Raw genomic sequence first — 23,747 nt, forward strand, 5'->3', positions numbered from 1 at the left:
GGACTATTTCCCAAGGAGCAATTTAATACTGTTTTTCATGGACCTCTTCAAACCCTTGGTTTGACTTGGTGGTCTTGTGGGAACAAGCTCTCCTTGTCAGAATGATGAATGTTGTTGTTAGTGGATTTTACACTTTGTATCCACAGTAGTATCTGCAAGGTAACTCTTCCAAAGAGAGTAGGTACTGGTGTTTTATATTAAAACATGCAGTGAACATCAGACATGTACATTTACAAGAAAACTATCAAAGCCATAAGCTGAAGCTGTCATTGCTGGGAAGGTTTGAGGGGGAGGAGTGATTCCAAGAAGCATTTCGCATAGGGAGTATTGTACAAGTTGAAAGTCAGAAGGCTCATGTTTCTCTATACTATAAAGACTAGCAGACTGATGGCAAAACTAAGCCTCAGACCAGTCATCAAAGATTGTATTTCTACAATAAAATATTTCAAATGTGTAACAAAATCAAGACTCTGTGTCATTAGAATGACAGACTGCCCATTGTTTGTAAGGCTTATAGGGAACAAAGTCTGTTTGTCCTTCTCGTGATATGCTCATTTACAAAGCCTCCAACTTGGGGGTCGCTGCTTCCCACTCCTTGGCTGCCTGATTCATTCTCTGACAGCATGCATAAAACAGCATCCTCTAATCTTACAAGTACTTGTGTATTTATGCTTAGCAATGCTTAGATTCCTGTGCAAGGAAGGGAACTACAGGTCAGCCCTTCAACTGCCATTGACAGTGAGGTTTGAGAGATGCTTAAATCCTTTCCTCTCTGGCGCATTCCCTCCAGTGACTCTGGGAAACCTAAGATGACAGCAGGAGTGGATGTCAGGTGTAAGCACACCTCCAAACCTCAAAGCACTGCCTTTATACATGTATTTCCCCAATTAGCAGGAGGGCTAATTACCTGAAGAGGTAATAATTGAAAACATTTGTAATGCCTCCTCTGTTTCAGCTCTGGCCTGGACCTGAAGCCATGTGAATCAGTGATGCAGACAGATGCAGCTTTGCAGCTTATGCTTCCCCAGTGGGAGGGACTGTATGCTCCCTGCTGTGTGATGTGGGCTCAGCTGGAGTCTGCAGCTCCCTTGTCCCCTCTCATACTGGTGTGATGTCCTGCTTCCACACGTGTTTCCCACTGCTATGTAATGGCTTTGAAACAGGCTTCAGGAGGTGATCTTACATTACTAGCATATAAATTGGAGCTGTGGTATAGATTTTGTTCTAATGCTAGTCATGCAGAGCATGCATGTCTGTATTTGGCTTCAGATGTTTGAATCTGTTTAGAGAGCATTTGCCAAAGTCCTTTCACTTCAAGCTTCTTTTTAAAACAACCCTCACAAACTAATGTTCAAGGTGTGACTGTTAGTGTTGTCTGATCTGAAAGGAGGCATGTGCTGACCCCTGGGGAAGGGAGACTTGCTTAAGATGGCAGGGTGCTTACACAGGTGCCTGCAAGTCAGTGTCTTGGTTAAAGACAAGGTAGGACACTAAGATTTTGTGCAGGCAGTGCTGTGCACTCATGCCAACAGGCTTTGTATCTCATCCACTTCTTGATGAGATGGGACGTAATCCCTCATAACAGGGCTGTTTGTCCAGGAGTTTGAGGAGTGGCTCCTGTTCTCTGCTGCTCTGAGCTCCAGAAGAGCTCTCAGGTGAGAGAGGGGAAGGTGTTATCAGTAGAGAACAGCCCACCCTTGCTTCATATAGCACCTTTTCTGGCCAGGATGAAGTACTAACTGGTGCTGTGAGGGAGTTCAGCATAGGCATCTCTTGTGCTGTATGGGTGCTGCTGTTCTAGGGCCACTTTCAGCAAGCCCCGAGCAGCGAAATCTACAGGCAGACACACATGTGCCTTAACGTAATAAATTTTGCAGGCAGGTGCCCTCTCCTTCCCAGCACTTGTTACATCTCTGTCCAGCAATGTCACCCAGGTCTTCAACACTCATGATAAGCCAAATCAGAACAGAGTCAAAGACCTTGGTGATGGTACTTCCAAGAGCATAACATGGCTGCTGGGATTGCCACCTGCAGTAGGTTTGGCTCACTGCTTGCAGGCACTGGATTTGCAACTGACCTGCAATGCCATTTTAGCAGAGGATAAAGTGTTTGCAAGAAATAAGCTTTCCTCCTGTTTTGAAAGGTGGAGATACAGCTTGCTGTTGGCTGAGGCACACTTTCTTTATTTCTTCCTTCTCTCTACAGGGCTCCCATACACTTTGTTCTGCAGTGCCATGGGGTAATAAATCAACAGCTAAAATTCAAGCCACCTTCTTTGGTTGTTGCTAACAGTTGCACATATAAGCCAGTCTAGTTGGTATTTACTTCATTGCTCTTAGTTTTTGGTGATCCCAAAGGGCATGTTTCTATTATCCTTGAAACCAACCCAACTAAACAGAAATGGAGCAATGAAATAGGCAGAGGGAAACAAATGTTGCCTAAGAAATTGCATCAGATCTCAGGCTGTTATTCCACATGTGCCCTGCCTTTCCCAGTTGTTTGCTGGATTAGTATCGTTCATGGTGTAGGAGCAACATCGGCTGGGTGGCATCCTCTGCTGATGTTGCACCCTGCTGCACAGGCCGATGTTGGGACTGAAGGAGTTTGTAGCCTGTCTGGTCAGTGCTAATAGTGCTACTTTTTATTTTGACAGGTAAAGGATGATGGAGGGCTTGGGCTGAAGAGCAGCCTTGGGAGAGGCTTTCTGGTGGCATGTGTCCTGCTATATAATTATCAGGGTGCTCAGGGAAACAGGATGTTGTACATTATCTGCTAGATGATGTTAAAGTGATAGCTAACTCCCTCCTCAGTGTCTTTGCCCTAACAAAAATGGCTCCACGCCCTCAAGCTAAACATTTGAATTTATTCTTATACCTGGCTATCTCTCCCTAATTAAGCTGGTTTCCTCCCTGACCTCCCTTGGGAAGGATCCTAGCAAAAACCAGCCAGACTAGAATGAGGGCTAACAAACCATATGTCCAGGTGGCCTTCACCCCTGGAAACACCTGCAGACACCAACTGCGCCAGGGTGGCATTCCTGTCATTGCACAGTTGCATGTAAATATACAACTGGGTTCTCTGATACTGTGCTCCATAGTGACGCACAGGTCTTTGCCTTTCCTGTAGGCCGGGGAAAATGTTGCCAAAAACACTGCCCTGTGCTATCAGTAGAGAGATCTTGGCTTGTAGGGGCGGGTAGGAAGGCTGCTTCACCTTTGTGGTTTCAGTACAGGTTACTCTGTGTTAGCCGTCAGCAGAACTCCCCAGGGCGTTCCTAGCTGCTGCTGCCTCCCAGCCCAAAGCATCCAGCCAGGAAGGGGAGCCTGGGACTGTATGGGAACCAGTGTGACTTCTGCTTTGGTCGGACACAGTCTGTCAGGATGGAGCATGGGGAACAAGCTGCCAGTACCGGGTACTTGGATTGCACGAAGAGTTTTGTAGTGTGCCACATTGATCGGGCAGTTAGGAGATTCAGGTACACATAGGAGTTTTCCCACATCTGCATAATGAATTTTTTTCTTCACATCACTGGGTCTCGGAGCAGGCACAGACCTGAGCATCCTTAAGTTTTTTTTGTAAGTGAATGGGAATTGTGAAGGCAACTGCAGATTTTCTGGAAAAAACTTTCCAAAACCTCCTTGGAAGGATGCTTTAAGTTCCTTACTACAGGTAGTGGACAAAGTCTGTGTGAATCCAAGGGGTCTGTTATTTTTTCTGTCCTAAACTGAAACTGGGAGGCTGACAGTCAAGAGATAGGCAAAGGTAGAGGACACTTCCTATGGCAGTGGGGGTCCCAAGTTGTGTGTTGGGCAGTTAGCTATGCAGCTTTTACTAGTGAGGTGGCATGATATTTGCTGAATTGTTACACATCTGCAGTTACCACTTTCAAGAGAGTCTACTTCTGCTTTCTGTAATATTTTGAAGCCAAAGGTGAAATTGAAGTAATAAAATGATGTTGATAGAGGTTTAGGCACAAAGTCTGCTGCAGCATTAAATCTGTCACGAGGAGAATCATACTTGTTTCCCATGTTCAGAGGTTTCTTTGTAGCAGCATTGTTATTACATGGCTTTGCTTAGAGGTTGAGATGGGTAAACAGATACAGCATAACATGCATCACTGTCTTCTGATTCTACAGAACTGGGCTTTGGTGCCTGGTTTTGGTCAGAACTTCCCTTCTACTGAGATGCTTTTAAAGTGAGAGGTTTAGAATTATGCCAGCTTGGATACTAGGTATGTATGGATGTGGGAGGGAAAGACTGAAATCCCTTTGAAAGTGGAACGGAAAAAACCCATGCAGTGTTATGCTAAATCTGGCCTTGCTGTAGTGTCTGCACTATACTAGGTGACAGGAGCTTGAGAAAAACACTGCTGAGAATCCTATCACAGAAGACTGTACAGACCCTGTTAAAAACATGTGAGAAGAATCATGTCAGCATTGGTCTGCGCTGGTGAAGGGCTGCACTGGCAATTTGGTTACTTTAAGACCAGCTAACCTGATGGTCCAGCTAATGGTTTGACTGCATGCAGGGAAGCCAGCAGTGCTCATATCTACAATTAGCAACATAGCTATACCAATAGATACCAAATCACTGTACCTTAAAGGCACCATCTTTATCTTGCTGTTAACTTGTCTAGATAAAGACACAATGATAAAGAAAACAAGAATTGCTTACTGTGCTTGTCACACTGTAATACTGGCATGTGCTGCAGAAGCAGGACAGTATTAAAAAGTTCTGGCTGCTTTCTTTAGTCTCCTAACACTCTTCAGCCTGGTCTGTCAACACTGACTTTTATTTTGAACCAGTGAATAAAATGGAGAGTGTTAAGTAAACAATTACACCTTTCACACTCTCCTATTATCTTCCTCTTTTTGTTTGCAGCCTTATCAGTACAGCTTGCTAATACCAGCATTATGTTGCCAAAAACTTATGCTCAGTGTTAACTTTGATTTGCGTTTATTTTCTGTTTTCCACTCTGACACAGTTTCTGGATTTGTTCTTGGTGACTTCTAATCTCAGAGTATCAATAAATTGCCTTATTCGTGGAAGATTGCATTTGGTTTATTTAAGCTACAGCCTAAGGTTGGTTGAGAGAGCGGGACAGATACTTTTCACATTGAGCTTGCTGTTAGTAGCCCCCTAGGAAACTTGTACCACTGTCATCTGGTGAAAAGTTTAGCTTTCTCGGGGGATTTCCGTGGGGCTGAGCTCTCATGAGAGTGCCTGTTATGAAATTGCCACAGTTGGAAAAAGCCCTGTCCACTTCTGTGTCCGACATGGTACTGAGGCCAGAGTGCCTAATTTGGATCTGACCTCCTGTATCTCTCAAGTTAATATTCAGCTTTGCCGCCTTCTCTAGTAATAATATAGCTCATCTTTAGTGTGCATTACAAATACTTATTACCCAATTTTTACAGCTTTCTTGTGAGCTAAATAAATAAACAGCTGCCAAGGAACTGGAGCCCTCCTTCTGAAACACAGGAGGATGTGGCAGTTTTCAATGTAGTCAGGATGCAATAAAAGGTGATGGCTGTGAAATATTGTTTATGTTGAATCAAAGTTCACTTTTACCTAGGCAAGAGGGTAGAGCACTGCTTGACTAAATTTTTTGAAAATCCGTTGAGTTCAATTTTTGTAGGCAGCCTTTTTCATGGGAAGCAGATGCTGTTCTATTTAAATATTTTTTTTGTCATAAAATAAGTGAGTGTTAATGCCAGCATCCTGGCTAAAATCAAACAACATTCTACCTCCTGTTGCTGAATTTCTTTGTAGCTTCAACAAGCTGCAACACTCTTTACTTCCAACCCTAGCTTTTTTTAGTGTTGCTGTGTTTGATCAAGTAGTGGTTGTGTCTTGTTTGAGATGTGTTTTTTTAGTTCAGGCTACAGGTTTTATGCTTGTGTTATACTTTGTGTATTTTTTTGTTTCCAAAATTCTTGAAAAAACCCTTTGAAACTATATGCAAAAGCTGCAGAATAAAAAAATTATACATATTTTAATGTATTAACTGAGTGTTAATAAATAACTGAGTTTGTAAAAACTACATATTGCTTATACCTGTGTGGCATGAGATCCTCAGCTGATGAAAAATTGGTGTAGCTAATCTATTAGCTGAAGATCTTGCCCTAGCTTTTTTTTATGCTGAGCTGGCAGCACTAAGCTGTACGTGGAGGAGATTCAGGCTGATCTGTGACACACAGATCCTCTGTAAAGAGCCAAAGTTTCCTTCCCCTCCTAATTTAGTTTCAGTTTTAAGGATGGTGCAATAAAAGACCCTTTCAAGGGATTTTAAATAAGGACCTTTCCTGTGGTTTCTATTTTCCCCTCCCTAAGCCTTTCTGTTCGTCTAAATGTGTGTTTTTAGAGGCAAATACTACCTGAGTTAGTCCTTGATGCATTTTTGGTTGACACTAGCAGAAGGTTTGCATGATTACAGACAGACAGAACTTAATAAGCATAAATTATTACATCTCAGGAGGTCCTTTCCTTGTAGTTCTGTCTGTTTTAGCAAGTGCAGCTGAACCATAACTGGACCATATCTGAGGCTGAATGAGCGTACATGTATGCTAGAAGGGGATTTGCTGATGGGGTAAAGACAGCTTACTGTAAAGATAGCAGTATCTCAAGTGAGTGCTTGTTCTGACTTGTGCCAACCAGCTGCTTAGGAAAGCAGCAGCTGCTGTCTACCCAACAAAATGCTACTTCAGAACAGTGGTGCATTGCCACTTGAGACAAGATGCGGACATGAAAGCACGTTGTCCCAACACCTTTTCTCATAGCAAAGGCACAGCTGTGTGACATGGTCAGCAGCCATCAGATATCCCTGCTCACCTATGTTATTACTGTGCTCTGTTCACATACTTGCTCACTGCCCAGCAAGTAGGGAAAAGTGTGCTGTAAAGGCAGAGAACAGAAATCAAGACAATGGAGTAGCCCTTTAAGGCCACAAGTGTCTTCACCTTCCTGATCCCTTTCCTTCCTTTTCATGTTACCTCTTGCTGCTTCCTGAAGCAAATGCAAAGAATTTTACCAGTGCATCCATATAAATAATGCACAAGCCCTGTCCAGCAGTACACACTCAGTTTTCTTCAGGTTAACTGCACTGCTTTGGGATCTGGTCACAGCAACCCCATGCAACACTACAGGTTTGGGGAAGAGTGGCTGGAAAGCTGCCCGGCAGAAAAGGACCTGGGGGTGTTGATCAACAGCCAGCTAAACATGAGCCGGCAGTGTGCCCAGGTGGCCAAAAAGGCCAATGGCATCCTGGCTTGTATCAGAAATAGTGTGGCCAGCAGGACTAGGGAAGTGATGGTCCCCCTGTACTCAGCACTGGTAAGGCTACACCTTGAACACTGTGTTCAGTTTTGGGCCCCTCACCCCTCCCAGAAGGACATTGAGGTGCTGGAGTGTGTCCAGAGAAGGGCAGTGAAGCTGGTGAAGGGTCTAGAGAACAAGTCTGATGAGGAGCAGCTGAGGGAACTGGGGTTGTTTAGCCTGGAGAGAAGGAGGCTGAGGGGAGACCTTATCGTGCTCTACAACTACCTGAAAGGAGGTTGTAGCGAGGTGGGTGTTGGTCTCTTCTCCCAGGTAACAAGTGATAAGATGAGAGGAAATGGCCTCAAGTTGCGTCAGGAGAGGTTTAGGTTGGATATTAGGAAAAATGTCTTTACTGAAAGGGTGGTCAAGCATTGGAACAGGCTGCCCAGAGAGGTGGTAGAGTCACTGTCCCTGGAGGAGTTCAAAAAACATGTAGATGTGGCACTTCAGGACATGGTTTAGTAGGTATGGAGGTGTTGGGCTGACGGTTGGACTAGATGATCTTAGCAATCTTTTCCAACCTTAATGATTCTGTGATTCTATGCTGGTACCCAGGGCCAGGTTCCAAAACCAACAAGAGGCACTGCTCTTTTCTTTGTCCACTAGTAATGTTCCTGTCCTCCATGTAAAACACAGAGGACACTGGTATTGGTGGAAGTACTCCAAGGTGTATTTTCAGCGAAGTTATGACAGTACTGAAGGGAGGGAATGGTTAGTATATTGACAGTCCAGAAGAACACCAACCTGAAGGATGAGCTCCTCAGACTACCAAGGCAGGGTCTGTTGAGAGCATCCCAATGTGAACAGCAGTGTAGTGTTGTACTTAAGATACAAGAGACATTATCTCTAGCCAAGACTTTATGGGACTCTGGGCAACCCATATCTACTAAGCATCTACTTTTCAGTCTTTCCCAAAGACTGAGAAAATTCTTTAACTATTTTGAAGTGCTGTTGCTCAATGGTCTAATTTATACTAGTGAAGGGGCTGAATAGTTGCCAAGGTTGCCCTAAACTAGGCAGAGAAAACAATCTCTTGTCTTAGTACTGAAGCCTGATTTTTTTTTTTTCCCTTCCTTTGGACTTGAGTCTCAAAAGCAAAATCAAATTACTATCCATAAGGATAACTTTCCAATGACCAACTAAATTGAAACATAGGGAGCAATTGTGGGAGGTTGAAATAATTTAATGTAGGTACGTTTTCAGCATAAGTAGACAGTGTTTCTGCTTAAACTAATTGGACTATAGTGATTGGCTTATCCTTGTTAATATTTAGCATGTTTTGCTACCTCTTGGATTGGTTTGACCCTTTATTCTGGAGGTGGCTTCTGCTGTTGTGTGCTAGATGACAGGCATTAGGACTTGGCACTAAATCCAGAAGTGACAGGTCTTCCTGGATGTAGGGGAAGCAAGAGCTGCTATGAACTGCTGACTGCAGACTTGATACTGTGTTAAACTTTAAAAGAAGTCTGATGTGAGTCAGGTTCCCTAAATCTGTGATGAGTGAGAGGAAGGGAGCGGTGGCAGGGTGAGGCTTCACACCCAAGGGAGGGGTGGCTTTTTCTCTTCTCAGCAGCCTTTCTGTGCAAGGCTAAACAAACGTAAGTATAGGACAGTCAGGGTGCTTTGATCCTGGGTAGCTCTGCCTGCCATTTTGCTTAAGGTTCATCATTACCCATACTATTTTCATGGGGGAAGCCTTTCAAACTGGATAGCTGGTGCTGTGATACGTTTCAAGTAGCATGATACTGCTAGGGTGGTTCTGCCTGCTTGTTTTGGGGCTTTGAAATGGTTCTGATATAGGTGTCTTCTGTTTGCATTTGAACCGGCATCTCCCAGATGCTTGCTCATGTAGCCAGCTCATGAAAACCCTTCTGCTGTTAGTAATGGTCATTTGATTAAAATGTCCAGTCCTGCTTTTTCCTGTGACTTGAATTTCCACTGAATTTAAGGTGACTTGCTCAAGTACAAGGAATTCTGGACAGGGTCCTCCTTGGTTACGGCTCATACTTTCAACTTCTCCTTAGCTCCATGCTTTTTAACAGCATAATGTCATTCCTTGCATGCTTGCATCAGTATTTGTGATTCGAATAGTGGTATGTGGCTGGATGTGACCATGGTGTTTCGTTTCCAGTCTGTCTATTGATTTTTTTTTTTTAAATGTATTTTACTGTGTCTAGGCGGATGTTTGAAACATCTAAAATCCTGTGTATTATCTAGGGCATAATGTTCCTAGTGCAGTCAAAATCCAATCTTAACAGCAAACCCTTACATTCTGCCTCTTTAGAAGCACTTCTCTTTCTCTGAGCTGGATTTTACCTTTAGAGACCTTCTCCATAGCCTGTACCAATTCAAAGGCTGAGAAATTTGCAGTTTTTCCTTATTCTGTGAAAATTAGCAGGAGAATTTTCAACCAGTTATACCTGCCATGCGATTTGGAGCTGTGCTTGGGATTTGCTTCCTAATGCAATACAGTGAAGATACTTAGGATGTTTCCTTTAAGCCTGCTTCATTTTTTTGCACTGTTAGAAGCCTGAATAAATTCTCTTCTATTTTTTCATTTGCAAGCTGTATTTCAGTTGTCTGTGCTGATAACAGAACTTGGCTTGCAGCAGGGGAAGACACAAGAATATCTGTTTTGTGGTGTTACACAGGGCCTAGGGAAGTGGTTGGATGCATCTCTTCATAGACAGAAGGTCTGCAGGCTGCGTTTGCTGGCAGGACTGCTGGTGACCAGCCTGTGGCTTTTGCTTCTGTGCCTTGTGTCAGTGCTTTCTGATGCAGAGTCTTCCAGTTGTTGTGTGTGTCATACAGGAGGGGGGCCTGATGGCATGTGGGACTTAAAGTACTACCCAAAGAGATGTATGAGCCTTGTGTTTGCTGCTGACTTTCCCTGAAGGTTGGAGGTGGGATCTCAGCTGGCTTAAATGGGCTCTGCATCCTTGAAGCCAACATACTCCCAGTGAAGGCTAATCAAGGACTGGTCTCTTGTTTGTGCACCAGTACATGGTATCAGCTGTGCTTTCTGTCAGAGTGATTGTGCTGGCTGCTATTTTTAAAGCTCTTCTAAGCAAGAATGGTGACTTGTAGAGGAAAGGAGATGGTCCCAGTGTCTGCGGTTCCAAGATGAGAGGGGAGGGCTGGGCCTGTTGCACAACATTTCCCTTTCTCCCAGAAGAGATCCTAGCTGCTGGAGATGGACAGCAGGCTGCCTCCTCCCTACTCACATCACCATTTGACATGGCAAATACATGAAGACGATGGGCTCTGGTTAAGTGGGTGCTCACTTAGGTATTATCTAATGTCTGCAGAGGCAGCACTGTTTTACACATCTGGTGGACACAGAACAGAGCTGTAGCCTACCATAAAAGCAGGTCAAGCCACGGCTGCAGACGGAACAGCACTTCAACTGCGAGCAAATTAGGCTTGTATTTTCACACTAGCCAATCCTGCACAACAGGCCTGCTGAGCTGCTTGATTTCTTGTCAGCAAATCAGGGTACGGCTGTCCAACTTGTTCAGAGGACAGTTTTCTGAAGTATCAATAGGGTTACAAGCAGCTCTGAGAGCTATTCTCGCTACACAGGGGGAAGAGTTCCTTATAGGAAAAGGAAAATTAAAACAGTAATTGCTTTAAAAAAACCATTAATATTATTTTATCACGCTTTCTGGACATGTCCAAAGTTAGAAATATAATGAGGGCAGATGAAAATTTGCTGCCTTGCCAAGCCCAGCGCTGGCCCATCTGAAAGGTTTGCTTTTCACATTGAGATCGGGGTCATTGGCTCAGTAGGGTACAATGCTGTAACAGGCTTCAACATTAGGAGATCGCTGTTTCCTCTGGGTGATCATCAGTTCACAAGTCATTCAGTCTTCAGTTCCACCGTTGAACTTGCTTGAAAGCCCACTTTTATTTTTATGGGAAGTAGCTTCAGACATCTTTTGTCTATAGATCACAGTGATGGGTAACAAGTGTGAAAATCAGTTGAGGTGTTCAAGTGTACCCAGCATGTATTCCTGAGGAATACTTCCCAGATACTTATTTGAAAAATTCCTACAGAATTCCAGTGTAGAAGGTAATTCTGTGGCAGCACTTCTTTTGCCTGCCCTGGTCCTCTCACTGTGTGAGGGTTTGCTGAATGCTAAGGTAGGTTTCCAGCCAGAGTCCTCATAGTGGTCACACGTGCCACCAGTAAATGCTTTCAGCTGCTGGAGCTCTAGCTCTGGTTCTCAGCTTCGGCACCTTCATGTGCTTGTGTCTTGCAAAAACTCCTGTTGCTGGAATATAACCAGTGAACAAGCGATGCCCTGGGTGAAGCAGGCAGTGTGACTGTGGAGTCTTGTGACCTTGTCATCCGGTTGTGCCTGGGTGCTGTGGAGCGGGGTTGCCCAGGCTTGACAGCCAGCTGTGTGGTCAGGCTGGCGTGGGTGTCTCGGTTATTGCCCTCACGTGGGAGTGCTGCGGAGGTGCTGCACACCCACCTCTCTTGCTGTAGAAGTGCAGTTTTACCTGAGCAGGAAACTGGGAGCTGTGAATCTGAACTTGTTTTGCAGGGAGAAGAAAATGCCTTATTTTCTCACTTGCTACTCTTCCTTGCTCTGCTCTTTCTGTTAACTGGTGGAGACAGGTGCCTTGGCTGTATTGTGCTGGGAACCCACTTGTCTGTCTTGTCTCCTTTGGGCACTTGTGGAAACCTGCTGACTCAAAAGAATGAAGCTAAAGCTTCTCATGCCCCGTCCTGTCTCACTATTTCAACTTGCTGTGATGCCTTAATGCTGCTGCTACAAAAATGATTGGGTTGCCCTATGAGCAGTCTCTGTGATGGGAAATAAAGGGTCATAATTTAGCACCAGCTTTCCTGTTGCCTTGATGCTTGGTTGTGAGGAATACAGGCTTAGCCAAAGGCTAGTAAATCTTCTAACCGCAATGTATATACAGAAAATAACATAATTGTTTTTGCCTTGCATGTTCCATCAGTAAGGAGTGAAATCCCCTGAAGATAGTCATGTTTGTAGATGGGACACACTGCCCTGCTTTCCTCTTCGCTTCTGAATTAACTTATGGCATGAATCCCCTTCTCCCCCTTCCTTCACCCAGTTCCTTGTAGGGACTTACGGCACGTGAAGCTGGGAAGTAAACAGTAAATCTGACTGTCACATTGTTTTCACTGAGCTTGTTAGTTTTAAACTGGCTGAAAATCTGGTTTATTGTAGATTATGGGCACAAACCCTTTGGGCAGAAACCCCACAAATTGAAGTCAGACCTGGTGAGCTTTGTACTCTATGGTGGATTGAGATATGTTGAAATACCACTTGCGTGCCTTTTATTTTTAGAAGGCAGCATTCAGGATATGAAAACTGTAGCCACAATTTCCGTGGGGTTTTGTTGTTCTACCCTATTGTTTAATTTTAAAAGACACTGCACCATTAAGTTTCTGGAGGAAGGTATGAGCCCTCTGTGCTTCCAAGTGAAGCAAGAAAGAATGGGAGAGAAGCTTGAGGAGAGTAGTCTTGCTCTGTAACCTCTCCGCACAGGCTTGTTTCTCCCACTTGCCTGTGGATATTCCCAGTATTGCTGGAAATGGTCACTGCTTACTGTGGGACCTGTCATGGTCATGCTTGTAGTAAGATCAGCAAATTAAAACTGGTTCCCGGCTGTGGTTTGTCTTGCTCTTTCCTGCACTGAGCCACCTTTTGAGCTTGTGACAGTAACTGGGGATGTGTTTCTAGAATGAGGACACTAAAAACCTCTGGCTGTGGAGCATGTATGGACCATGGACACTTTCTTCACCACACGATCAGTGCTTCAGTTCTGATCTGCACGGAACGGAGACCCCACAGAACGCTGACTTGCTATTTTTTATAATGAACAATTTTTGTTTTGCTGTTTGATTTAACCAATAATGTACCAAGCATGGAGGTTCTGTTTTTCTTTGCTAATTCATGTGGATGTTGTGAGCTTCCTGAGTAGGTTTTTTTTTCTATTGTCACAAAGATTTGATTCTTAAGCAAGGAATGACCAGCCTACCTCTCTGTGCTCAGGCGTGAAGGTGCTGGAAAAGGTTGAGCTGTCAGGAACATGTAAATCTTAAAAAGATCTTAAACAGTGTGTCAGTCCTGTAGGATATGCTCTGCAATCTGAAAATCATGAGTTTCTGGTTTCCATGCCCACAATTCAGTCCCTAAGGTTGGTTTGAACTGTGTGGAAAGGAAGGACAGCTGTGCCTTTCATGAAGTCAGTATCAGTGAAATGCTGCCATGCGTGGTTGTCTAATCCTGACCTGTGACTTCAGAGAGGAAGGGTGGTTTTGTGGTTAAGGCACAAGACCTCCAACTCTGGGAGCTCTCAGTTCTTTTGGAGGCTTCTTTACGTGACTGTAGGGAGGACCTTTCTCCCTGCCCCCCGTGGGACATGGACTTCTCCTCTCCTGTTTGTTTCATGTGGATGGGGACTGTCTCCTGCTTTGTTGCTGTACAGTGCCTGAGCTGGAGCTAGGCAGAAGGAAAGCATTTCAGCCCCACTGGGCCTGCTGGCATTGGGAGTTACTTGCATGGTTTATAAGAAAAGCCTCTGTTTAAGTTCTCTGCTGTTCTGCTGTTCCTCCCTTGGGGTCAGGACTGAAACTGTGAAAGTAGTCTACTATGAGGACAAGCTACCTCAGTATTACTTCTGGAGACATGCATCCCACCACTGAATCAGTGAGAGGGTTCACATCAGATCTGACTGTCTTTGAGTGTGGTTGCTCAGTCTGACCTCAAGTTCATCTCCACATTTGTGCCTGGGGCTTGTCTCGGTTGCTGGGACCTGAGGTTTCAGCCAGGAGGCTGTACCCTGTGGTGGTGGTGAGGGGAGCATGCGGGACTGGCTCCCCTGGTTTTATGTTGAAGATGAAGGGGGGAGGGAAGGAGAGGCTGCACATCCACGTCAGCGAAAGTATGTGGAGAGACTTCTTTCCGATCTGCTGTCTGGATGCTGCAGCTGCATCGCTCTGTGCCAGCTGGTTTGCAATAGGTCACCGTACCAATGCTCTTGGTCAGTCTCAAACGTGAGAGAAGGTGCATGAGTTAAATCAGGTTTGAGCTGACATATTTTGCCTCACGTTTTTTGAGTAACTTGATAGTGTGTCTGAGCTTTTATGGCAGGAAAATACTGCAGTAGTAGGCCTCTGGTTGTAAAATGTGTTCTTCCATTCCACATGTTTGCATTATTAGGTAAGCTTGGTATTAGCCTTCAAAAGACTTGCCTGTTTCTTTTGTTTTCTATTTTTGGAGGAGTTCTCTTAACTAATGCTCTTGTATTTCCTTAGGCCTTAGTGGGCAAGCAGCCTTGGAGGAGAACGGCTGTTTTCAAGAGGAAACCTCTATTAACTCTTGTCTTTTTGAAGTATCCAGGGCAGGAATTTAGACTGATTGCAGTGTTCGGTGCTTTTCTGTGGTTTCACGTGCAAGTCATTATGCATGCCTCCATAATTGAGGGGGATTGCATAAGACACTGAGCCACAAGTGCTGGAAGTAGGACCAGATAGGGTGGGGGAAGAAAATGCATGGTAAGAAGGGTTGGCTATTTGCTTAGGGCACTGCAGTGGGACCATGGTGTTGGGATTCAGTCCCTTGTTCTCACAGAGCTTCCATGTGTGGTCTTGGGCAGAGAAGGGTTATGACCAGTGAGCAGGGGTTCGTGACTGTGGCTTGGCTGGAAGTCAAGCATTGTCCCACAAGCAGTTTTGGTAACCTTACGTTCTGTTCCCTTCGTGTTTTCCTCCAAATGATGATGAAAACTCCTTCAGACGTTTGTAGGAGTTGCCTTGGAAGGCAGCTTTGATTTTCAGCAAATTCTAGTGCTGAGCAAGTCTGAAAATGCTCAGCATGACAAAAAGGCAAGGAAGAAATGTCCTGTTAACACTGGGCTGGTTAATTACAGTCACGGAAGAAGGCAGGCTTTTTGTTACTCCCCATCATGATTACAGACAGGCTAGCAGGAATCCCGATGTAGTTTAGGTTGCTTTCCTGCAATTACCTATAGAATATGTTCCCAACCAAGAAAATCCTGCTTCCTTATGGCAAAAAAACCCCAAACCAAACAAAAAAGCTTAGGCAAACCCAAAAGCAAAACAACAATGAGGAAACAGCAAAGTAGGAGAATTATTGCTGCGTTACATTTTTTTAAAAGGTGTGTGGCCCTTTAAGAGGAGCTTGAAAAATATTTTAAATGGGGACAGATCAAATGAAAAAAACTTGCAAACATTTGATATGTGCACGGCAGCGTGCCTTCAGCCAGCTACCCCTTTGTCCATCTGAGTTTCCGAACTGTTGATGATCTCACCAAAAAATAAACAAGCTGCAGAAGTGTTTAGGGAGTTCAGCACATTTAGGAAGTGACCAAGGAATCGGAGTGGGAGGAATTTTTCCTCCATTTGCGGTGAAGCAGGGTGCTTTAGCCTGTGCTGGAAAAAAGAGGATGTTTTTCTGTTATTGCAGGAGCCAGCTCTTTTCCCAGCCTTTCCCCAGGCTGGGAGAGGGGATGGTGGTTGATTTTGGTGTTGGGGTGCAGCAAGGTATTTGCACGGCTTGGTCAAAACCAGTATATTGCTGAGTGGTCGGGCTGGGAGGGAGAGAGGAGGCTGAGGGAGAAACTTTCGTCCCAGAGTAACCTCTGTGTCGCCTCAGCAGAGGGGGGTGATTTACTTTTTCGCGTGGAACAAAAAGGCAACAGGGAGTTTGTAACTGGATATGTAGACGAGAGAGCAATGACCGTCAGTAACCCCCGCGTGCTTCGTGCTGCCAGAGCAGAGCGCGTGGCTTCCTCCCCTCGCCGGCTGCTCTGCCAAGCTTGGGCAGTGGCACCCGCGCCGCCGGCCTCCCTCTCACCGCCGGTGGCACCCTGCGTGCCCAGCATGCTTCTTCCTGAGCGTTGGGCTTTCTTGAGGGTATCGCCCACTGAGCTAAGCAAAAAACATGAAAGAGGGGAAAAAAAAATGTTCTGTTACAGCTGTTCCCTATGGGAGGCAGAAGGTACAAACTCTTGGGGCTCCCTTGCATTACTTTCCCTTTAGAGCTGCTTTTTCACTCTTCGCCATGGGCTGCGGCATCGTCTCTTCCTAGAGTAGAAAAAGCAGCGTGACACCCAGCTGGTTGGCTTGGCTTGGCCTGGAAATCTTCACCCCGGTAAATCCCATGAGACTTGCTCTCTCAGCTCCTCCTGGCATAGCTGCTTTCCTCATCACTACTTACTTAGGCATGGTAAAGATAGAATTGCCCTCTCTTGCTTTGGGGAAAAGAAAAGACCAAACCACAAAACAACCCAAACCAGCATGAGGGTCAGTTGCTTAAGCTCCAGGTTTGTGAACTTTAATAGTGTACATGGATTATAATTTCCAGATGGTTCCCCTCTGCTGTGATGGAGAAACAAATCTGTTTTAAACCAAGAGCTGAAAAACCAGTGTCTTCAGAAGGTGAAGATTTGGGGAAAGAAAATGGAATTGAAAAGCATTTGCAGAGATTTTGCCAAGTGGTTAAGATTGCTTCCTAGATCTGCGTGTGATTCTGTAGCATATCTGTGAGCCTGCATATGTCAGACTTTGATATTTATGGTACAGTACGTCTATTATTAACATAATTAAATACAGGCTAGTAAACCCCTCCGTGGTCCATGTACCAGCTCAGGCCTGTGTTCAGTAACAACACAGGGATTAAGTGAAGCTGAATCTTTGTGCAGCTGAAGTTCAGTAGCAACACAGGGATTAAGTGAGCTGAATCCGGCTAATGCTGGAGTAGGTTTCACCCCACATCAGGGGAGCAGCTTGATGTGCCTTCCTTCTTCTGTGTATGTATGTGCAAATTGAGCTGAAATAATGATGTTAAAGGGAGTTGGTTTTAAAGGTTCTTTTTCTTTTTTTTGAGATCAAGACATCATGGATTGACATCCATGAAAGCTGCCAAGTTTGAGCACTTTGCCAGCAGCTCCTCTCTTCCCTTTGTGCTGTGGTTTGTGTAATTCCCTCTCCCCCATTTGTCAGCTTTGCTTTTCCTGTTCAGCTCTCATGTGAGTTTCCTTTTGGCTATGCCCTGACCAGAATGTTGCTTGTTTTGTCACTTTCCAGACTTGAAACTTCGGGATTTCCTGGTTGACAACGAGACGTTCTCAGACTTCCTCCATCATAATGTGTCCATGCCATCATCTGCAGTAGAGGAGCTACTGGATGCAGAGGTCAACCTCCAGCAGGTAAATAGCTTTTTCAACCACTAACATAATGCTTGTCTATTGTTTGTTTAACTATAGTGCCAAGATCCACAGTGCAGGACCCCTCTGTGCTAGGTGTTGTACAAACACAGAAAAATGTAATCTCTGCTTCTCTCTTCCCTCTTGCCCTCAATTTACTGTCTTACTCGGTTGTAACCTGTAAAAGCACTCAAACCCACATGCAAATGTTTTGATCTGCTTAAGAAAATAGCCTAGTACCCTTCAGGATAAATTGAATTTCTTCTTTCCTGGGTTTTTTTGGTGGTTTTTTTTTTTTTACCCAAGTAAAACATTAATTAGGTTGTTAGTGCTGTTCAAACTGTTTTACTTTGATTAGAAATAAAAATGGGATGGTTGTTTGGTCACTTAGCATGGATTGGAGCAGGGTTTCTGTGTGTTGCTCTGCCTTGGATTCCTGTGCAGCAGCAGGAGGCATGCTTTTCAGTCTGTGGCCAGCTCTTCAAGACAGACTTGTACATTGAGTAGTACAAGAGAGTCCTGATCTCACATGAAACTCCTGAGTGCTCCCATGATTGGAGCTTCATAAACATAGGCAGTGGTGACAGTGGGCTGGAGCCCCTGTCTTGGGATGGCTGTCTGCCATTGTCAAGCTCAGAACATGTTTTTTGCTAGGCTGGATGAATTAGTCCACCAGCATCCTTTCTAATGCAGAAGTCAGAACTGGTTGCTTCAGACTTCAAAGGAAGACCTGTGGTTCTCTTAAGGCAGTGCAAAAGGAGGAGGAAATCCCTTCTGCTTCCCAACTCCAGATCAGATCGTTTCTTTGAAGTGGAGTTGATTAATGGTCCTTTCAGACTTTGTTTTCGTGTAGTTACAGATGCTGTCCCCCTTCGTACACATTGTCTCATTCATCAGTGAATTCTATGAAGCCATCTGTTTTAGTGCAGTTTGATAATTAATCCTACAAGTTAACGATATGTTCCACTAAAAGTGAAGTGGAAAAAAATTCTTAACCATTTTAGGCTGCATGTTTTGTTTTACCTGAAACTACTTTGCCTGAAATTCATGCTAGATTAAAACAGAATCATGCTATGGATGGTTCTGCAAGGATAACCAGAAGGCTTCAGCCACAACAACATAGTCATTCTCCCTAAGCTGATGGAAAGGCAGAAAGATTTTCAAAAAGGCAAAGCTCTTGACCTTATGTCGTGTGACTGCCATATTATATCAGTTATATATGGCAAAGCCAGTGGAAGAAGAACAGCTTAGCTTTTATCTACATAACGTATCTGAAGGGTGGTGAAGGGCTAATCGGTCGGCTAGTTCTTGCTTGAATGCTTTAAGCTTTGTTCTTGTTTGTGGAATTCTTGTGCTGATTCTGCCAGGACACTGGGAGTGATGTTATTTAGTCTTAACAGCAGTTTGTGCTCTGGGATGGCAGGAAGAGCTAACCTAAGCAACAGGGCAGTAAGCTGTAGAGGAGGGCAGTGGCCCACCAAATCTTTCTTTGAGCACTTTTCTAATACAGATAATAACTGAGAGGCAGAGTACTCTCTTCCTGCAGTATGACTTTATCTGACTCACAAAATGGACCCCTTTGATTTTGCTGGAGATCTGGGGTGGAGATCTGACCTCACTACTGAGCTGCATAGTGACTGCAGTATTAATAGGCAATAGTTCTTTGGTCTCTGACTGTATGAGGGGGTCACAGCTTCATTCACAATGTCATATAGAAGGGCCTATTCAGAGTCTGCAGACATCTCACAGCAAATACAGCCTTCTCCTGCAGTCTGTTAGTGTCCTGTGCTTGTTCATCAAGCCCAGAAGTTATGATTTGCAAGCAAGTAAGGAACTGAAATCACCAAGGAGATGGGACTGTTGTTCACTGGTGTTACTGTAGTGACAGTACTCCAACATGCCAAGCAGAGTTGTGTATCCAGCATACTGAATACAGTGCAAATACATAAAAAGGGCCAAAGCCTTGTCTTGATGGGCATGTTGCTTGCTAGGGCAGAGTGGTTCAGCCTTGTGTTTCTCTGACAGTGGCAGGTGTGCTCAGAAGGGTGTGAGGTTTGGAAGGAGCTTGGATCAGCAGTGGGCAGGCAGCTATCTAATCAAGTCTAGTATGCTGCTGTTGTCCAGGTGTGGCCAGACAGTTGTAATGTGTCTTGGATGGCAGGAGCAGGTCCTATCGCTGTGAAAAGCTTCAGGGGCACAGTGGGGTCCTGGGCCAGGGCTGCAGTGTGCCACATTGAATGGCAGCGAGGAATAAATAGTAATGGCCAGGGTGTACACTGTCTGGAACAAATCTCCCTGTTTCATACAGCAGGGACAGTCCTAGGAGAGAACGATGTGACCTGTGAGCATAAAACAGTGACCTGAGACTGCTTTCAGAGATGAGCCTGGCATTTTGAGAGTCCTTAGGGGACTTAACCTGTCATTTAGAATATATTTGCTTGTTGAAGACACCATGGCTTCAGATGACTTGAAATGGTTGCAGAGAATTGGCTTGCTGTGACTGGGTGTTTTAGTTTGGGAGGGTAGGCAGGGCCTTTGTTCTGGGGTCATGTGCCGTGGACATCACTGTTTGGAAAGAGCAGCTTTGTTGCAAAAGAGCTTAAAATACGAGTGAAAAAGTTGGACAGACACAGGGAATGGTGGAAGGATTGTTCACCTTCACTTTTTATGTGAGCGAGCACCAAGGCACTGGGAAACACTGGTTTGCTGTATGTCCACCCAAGGAAGCTGTGTTAGGCTGATCCCAGGTCTCCTGAGTGTCATTCTAGTGCCACAGGAATATCCCCTTTTCAGCATTGCTACGATGGTGGTAGTAACTCTGCTGGCAAAAAAAACACCCAGACTTTTTCAGAAGTCAGCCTTTTTGATGTGAGAGCTATCCCATTTATTCAGCTGAGTGTGCAGCATGGAAACATCCTATTTTTGGCATATGGATGCAGACTAAAGTTAAAGGTTTGCACAAGTGTTGCATTATAAATCTCTTCCCTCTCCTATCAGTTCCATCTGCTTGTTTTCTGAACATAGTGCGCTTTTTCCCACCGGATTGTTGATGCCCTTTTGGTTTTGAAAGACGAGAATTTTCAGACTTACCAGTGTGATTCAGGAACTGTTAACTCTTCTGGGATGTAGATCAATCCTCTTTAGTTGTTGCTGGAAGTTGGTCAGTACATGCTGGTTGTTACAAAAGAACAGAAAGAAGAAAGGAAGTGTAAAGCTGTTGTTCACTGTGCATTTACAATAAAATTGTTCCCTCTGTCTAGCCCCAAGGCAAACGAAAAATTCTTTTCAATGGAAGACTTTGGATTTTCCTTGTGTTTATCACCTTTATGAAGTGTGCACCTGTTTGATGTGACCTGTTTGTTGTTCAGCAAACCTAAATACTGTAACTGACCTTATTAAAAGAAACTAGGCCATCAGGTCTGAAAGGGACTGGTGGTAATTCAGAGGGATTTTATGCATTTCTTTCATGAATAAGGTAGTTGCTTGTGGATTAGGAAACACTATTGACAAGCAAACCATCACCTTTAGTAAAATACACCTGTGAAAGAAGACCCTAGGATCTTCTCTTGTTTGTTGCAGCTGGTAAGATAATTTTTTCACTGATACTTTGTCTGCCCCAAAACACTGCAAAATGTTTCTCTCAGCAGTTATTTAAGAGATACTTCAGAGCTAAGGGAGAAGGCGATCCTGATCTGGAGCAGCACAGAAAACGTCTGGCAGATATATCTAAGGAGTTTGGGACATAGGTCTCTTGCCCTTCACATACATTTGCCAGACTTGTGTCTGGTCACAAGCCTTGTTTTGTCTCTGTGGCTCAGTTCCCAGAAGATTGGGCAATGCGTGTACCCTTGGTTGGAGGAAATGGCTGCTGTGGAGGACAGGATCACTGCTGCTCCGTATGTGTGTCTGGAGAAGTGGAGAGAGACCTGCCTCCTCCAGGACTTCTCCCCAAGTACTCAGCAGCGAAGCATGTTTTTCTTGCAATTGAGTTGCGCATGGGTCAGGGCTGTGCAACTTGTAGAGAAAAATGCTCTTACCTCTATCTGGAAATGCTATGAATGGTTGGTTTTGTCTAGGTGATAACCAATTTTGTGCTATGAATCTTACAAAAAGGGAGACTTACATGCTTTCCCCACTTTTCCAGGTCATTGTGTCTGGTTACCGAATGCGACTGCGAGATCTCTGCAATAGCTCAACACTATCTGACTTTCTTACAATCCAAAATCAGACGGTGGCCATGGATGCGGAAGCCTTCATTTGCACCTTGCCAAAGGAAAAACTCCATGCAGCTGAACAAGCCTTCCGTGCTAACCTGAATCCTTTGAAGCCCCTTCAGGTGAGTCCACTGGTCCCACCTGAGACACGCTATCATTGACACAGTGACATTTTCTAGGGCTTTCAGTCTAGGAACTCATTCCTGCATTTCCAGAGTGAACTGTTCGTTGGCAGTAAGAAAAAAGAAAGATGGTCTTTATCACTGGAGCATGAACGACGTTGCTTCTTCCTGTCATTCTTACCCTTTGTGTTGCAGTGTGGTACTTGCGGAGCATAAATGTGTGTGGTCCACAGTTCAGTTTGTCAACAGGAAAATATTTATGCTGCGTAGTCACAAACAGGCTCTTGGTTGTCGCTGTGTTTTGGTCAGGTGTTGTGTCTTGGCTGGAATGAGCCCAGATGTTAGACTGGCCTGTGCTGAGTGCTAAAACCATCACCCTCTGCCCTTTCCATGGGGCCACTGAGTGCAGAAGTTTCTAGCCAGTGGCAAGCCACAACCTTTGAGCAGGTTTAATTCATACAAAGAAGAGTCAAGCTTTAAAGCCCTGTTTCCAAGATTGACAAGCTGAATGGATTTTTGGAGCAAGAATTCAATGAACTTCAGGAAAATACATTATTTAGGTGGTGGAGGCTGGAGCAGACTTAGCTGTTTATCTAGGAAAACCCCAGTGATGCTTTGTTATAGGTCTGCAATATCTGGTAAAATACAAAAGTTTGAGGAAGTTAGTGCTGGAAGTATCAGTAGAGAGAAGGAGGGACCACAGAACCCACTCTGTAACCCACTAAAACAAACACACTGTTGTCTGCTGTGGAAGAAAGAAACACTTTGGCTGTGTGAGTTTCCAGATTTGATGAGCCTTTCAGGACCGAAAGTCATGTAGCACTTGCTTGGCTTTGTCCCCAGTCAAAGAGGGTCATTATCAAGTACTGGAATCATGTTACTCTTCTGCGCAGTACATAGTGGTCAGTTACTTCTCTCCACAGCTCATCTTCTGTTTCCATGTGTCCTCCATCTATATTTTTTCTTTCCTGCTGGAAGAGCAAGATAATCATAAGTGTTAAGAGATGAGGTAACAGCACTAAAATTGTCCCCATAACAGAGATGAACTCTCTGAAAAGGAATGGCTATAAGCAGTTTCTCGTGTTCAGTTAGATGTATATGCATGCACTTACTTCAAATCATTCAGAGATGCTAGAATTTTGGGGACCGAAGGAGATGACAATAGCCAGCTGTAGTACAACTCGGTATTGGTCTTCTCGGCCCTCTGGAGACTCAGTCTTGCTTTTCTCCTTTATGGAGGTCTCTACAACTTAGCTGACAGAAGCGGGTACTGAGTGTATCTGTGGTGTTACATCTATATTGCTTGTTGGTGAAAGAAAGCAGTCATAAGCCACTTTGTGCCACTTGGCAACAGCAAAGTACATTAAGACATTATGTGCAGTTTTAGGGGAATTCTGAGAAGCTGGCACATGATCTTGGCTTCAGAGGAAAAAAAACTCGAGTCCAGAAGCTTGAGTCCAGTTCTAAACCTTCTGTGTATTTTACACTGTCTTGTAAACGTCCACAGTTTTCCTCAGAAAAATGTCACAGGCTACCCTCTAGTTAAGTTGCTGTAATGCATCAGTGAGTGAAATAAAAAACAACTGGCTTCAGTGTGGCCAGGCAAAATGAATAAATTAACTCTAGGATCATGACCAACACGTTTGAAACTTAGTGTCTTTAAAGACTAAAAAGTGCCTTGACTTGCAGTAACATCTTTGAACAAAGAGGGAACTTTCTGTTCATGAACAAAGGAGGCTTTTGACATAGCTTATCATTAAAGGCACTGTGGATCAAATCTTGGACATGTACACTGAAGCTAGCATGCACCGTATCTACTACAGAGCCTGTAAACCAATGGCAACAACTTGCCCAGAGATTTTTTTATTTTTTTTTGCTT

At 44.4% G+C, this 23,747-nt stretch overlaps 1 protein-coding gene across 2 annotated transcripts in view; it reads left to right on the plus strand.

The window, feature by feature from the left end:
- The window catches only part of ABCA1 (ATP binding cassette subfamily A member 1), a 97,394-nt gene that overhangs the window by 29,198 nt on the left and 44,449 nt on the right, over positions 1 to 23,747 (plus strand). For both annotated transcript variants that reach the window (XM_075488471.1, XM_075488470.1), the window contains 2 exons: positions 17,414 to 17,535; positions 21,677 to 21,868. In XM_075488471.1, the coding sequence (XP_075344586.1) occupies positions 17,414 to 17,535; positions 21,677 to 21,868 (314 nt within the window). The remainder of the gene's footprint in view (positions 1 to 17,413; positions 17,536 to 21,676; positions 21,869 to 23,747) is intronic.

The sequence above is a fragment of the Mycteria americana genome, chromosome Z (genome assembly GCF_035582795.1).
Source record: "Mycteria americana isolate JAX WOST 10 ecotype Jacksonville Zoo and Gardens chromosome Z, USCA_MyAme_1.0, whole genome shotgun sequence".
NCBI classification, from domain to species: domain Eukaryota; kingdom Metazoa; phylum Chordata; class Aves; order Ciconiiformes; family Ciconiidae; genus Mycteria; species Mycteria americana.